The 2,500-nt window shown below is 31.6% G+C and overlaps 1 protein-coding gene across 1 annotated transcript in view; it reads left to right on the top strand.

Annotated features, from left to right (window-relative positions):
- LOC113535776 (transmembrane protein 94) overlaps nt 1-2,500 on the top strand; it is a 19,944-nt gene that overhangs the window by 14,070 nt on the left and 3,374 nt on the right. Inside the window, exons 22-24 of the mRNA XM_053229744.1 lie at nt 31-112; nt 1,614-1,762; nt 2,385-2,482. Coding sequence (XP_053085719.1) covers nt 31-112; nt 1,614-1,762; nt 2,385-2,482 — 329 coding nt within the window. The remainder of the gene's footprint in view (nt 1-30; nt 113-1,613; nt 1,763-2,384; nt 2,483-2,500) is intronic.

The following is a 2,500-nucleotide window of genomic DNA, read 5'->3' as shown; positions in this document are numbered from 1 at the left end:
CGTCTGTTTCATTTCTTTATATCTGTCCAGTGTGTCGCTACTGGGGAAGCCGTCTGACAGCTCCATCATGAAGGTTCCTACCGGAAAAAATCTGAGATTCCTACCAAAAAAGGTAAAAAAAAATAAATAAATAGAGGCGGTACTTTATTTTACAGTACGGAAAGCAGCACATATTTGATTATAACAATTATAACAATTACTCACTTACCCCATCTTTACATAGTAACCACTAACTACTTACCCCATACTTACCTATTAACACGTTATCTACACGTTAAATACCAGCTACTTACCCCCACCCTTACATATACATATTAAAAACTAACTACTTACTAACTACTAACTAGCTACTTACTAACTACTTACCCTATACTTGCCTTATAATTACTAGCTACCATATATTAAAAATTAACTTAGCTAGCAAATTAAAAATTAAGTACTTACAGTATCCTATACTTATATATAATTACTAGCGATCACGTTACCACATTTCCCCATAGATACATATTAAAAACTAACTACATGCTAATGACCTCCCCCATAGTTGCCTATTATTACTAGCTACCACATTTTACGTAGTAAATACTAGCTACTTACCCCATACATAGCTTTTATTATTAGCTACTTACAACATAATTACCTATTAAAGACCTGCTAAATAAACTGCTACAAAAATACCTTTAATTTCTAGCATTTATATAATATCTAATTTTAATTCTAATTATATCTAATTTTATTTTAAACTCAATTGATTTTTTAGAACAAATTTTAACAGCATATATTATTATTATTATTATTATTATTATTATTATTATTAGCAAGAAATCAGTCTGAAAGTCACAAAGCATTACCAGAAATGATGTTTTATTATTTATCACATAGCTATCAGTTTTTCTAAGGTTGTACTTATTATTAAAAAGATAACATTAAATTAACCTAAAACTAAATTAACACTAAAACAAGTGAAAACAAGTTTATGAGCTCATGTATGCAGAAGGGGGCAGATTCCCTCCGAGGGAGTTACACCGCGCTGTGACGCAGCACGAGCCGCAGTTGCTTGGCTTCAGATGCCTCGGAGGAAGCATATGTTAGCTTTCACCCTGCGCAGTTGGTAGCCGGTGTACGACAGGGAGCTGGCTGGCGAGTGGGAATTGGCAGGTGACCAAACTGGGAGAAAAATGAGGGGAAAAAGAATCAGAGGAAAGTGAAATCTCATTGCTACGACATTGCAGAGTTATTATAGCAAACGTATGTCCTGGTTTGCCCTCTTGGTGGCGCTACAGCTCTTGATTGGCGTGTGTAGGCAGCTAAGAGTGTCGAATTTCATAAAAAGCATATGCAGTGTTCTATGGGCTTTAGAAGAACAACCTACAAGTACAATGACAACTAATAAATGATATTAATAATAATAATTTGCATTCTTAAGCAATAAATATCAACAGACGGAAACTTTGTGGTAATTTTTGGATTTGGAAATGGAAGTACATCTTCAGTAGCATTAGATATTAAAATATTTCCCAAATTTAACATGCAATTAAATACTTTTTAAAGTACATTTTACTGCACTTGATTTGAATTTGAATTCTCGACTCTGTGTTTTTAATCTCCTGCAGACGCTGCGTTTCTTCGTGCTCTGCTTCTCGGTGAAGTTTGGCCTGACTGTGTGCATCTATTTAACGTGCTTCGGCCTTTTACTGCACGCTTTCTGCCTGGAGATAAACCACGAAGACGAGAAACTCTGTCACCCAACAGCTCTGCTCATGTATGTGAGCTCTGTAACATAAATCCATTTATTATTGATTTATTAGAGTGTGTCATTTATTTTAAACAAAACAGATGAAACCTCTAAAAAACTGACTAAAGCGATCAAAACTATAGTGTAATATTTATTAGATTGCTTGTACTGCCAATTAAAAATAAGTTCCATAATAACACCTTTTTTTTAGTTTTAATCCTTTTAAGAGTTATTGTTTTTATTTTATAATTTTCCTTCTGGTTTTTCTTACTTTCATATATCATATAAAATATCTATTCATCATGTACCACTTTATTTAATTTTATTTATTCTGTTTTTTTTTTTATTTTACAGTGTTCATTTTGTTTTTACTTTTGTTTTTCATATGAAATATTTAATACTCATTTACTATTTTATTTTATTTTTATAGGCATTTTAATATTCGGAAGAATATTTTAATATTTTGAAGAATTATTTATATTATTAATGAATTATTGTTATGAATTATTTATTTATTTATTTATTTATTTATAATTTTTTTAAGCTAAAGATAATTTTTTAAACCCATTCAGTTGTATTAAAATTCTGAACATTTCCCAAGTCTTTTTTTTTTTTTTTTTTTTTTTTTTTTAAATCCTTTTTTTTTTAGGAATTCGACAGTGTGGTCCCCAGACTGGTACGGCAAACACTTGGACGGTCTTTCTCTGGGACAGAAAGTCGTCTCCTCGCTCGTTCTTCTCTACGCTAGTGAGTAAAACGTTGCTC

Source organism: Pangasianodon hypophthalmus, chromosome 26 (assembly GCF_027358585.1).
Source record: "Pangasianodon hypophthalmus isolate fPanHyp1 chromosome 26, fPanHyp1.pri, whole genome shotgun sequence".
Taxonomy (NCBI): domain Eukaryota; kingdom Metazoa; phylum Chordata; class Actinopteri; order Siluriformes; family Pangasiidae; genus Pangasianodon; species Pangasianodon hypophthalmus.
This window is presented reverse-complemented; position numbering and strand designations above follow the sequence as displayed.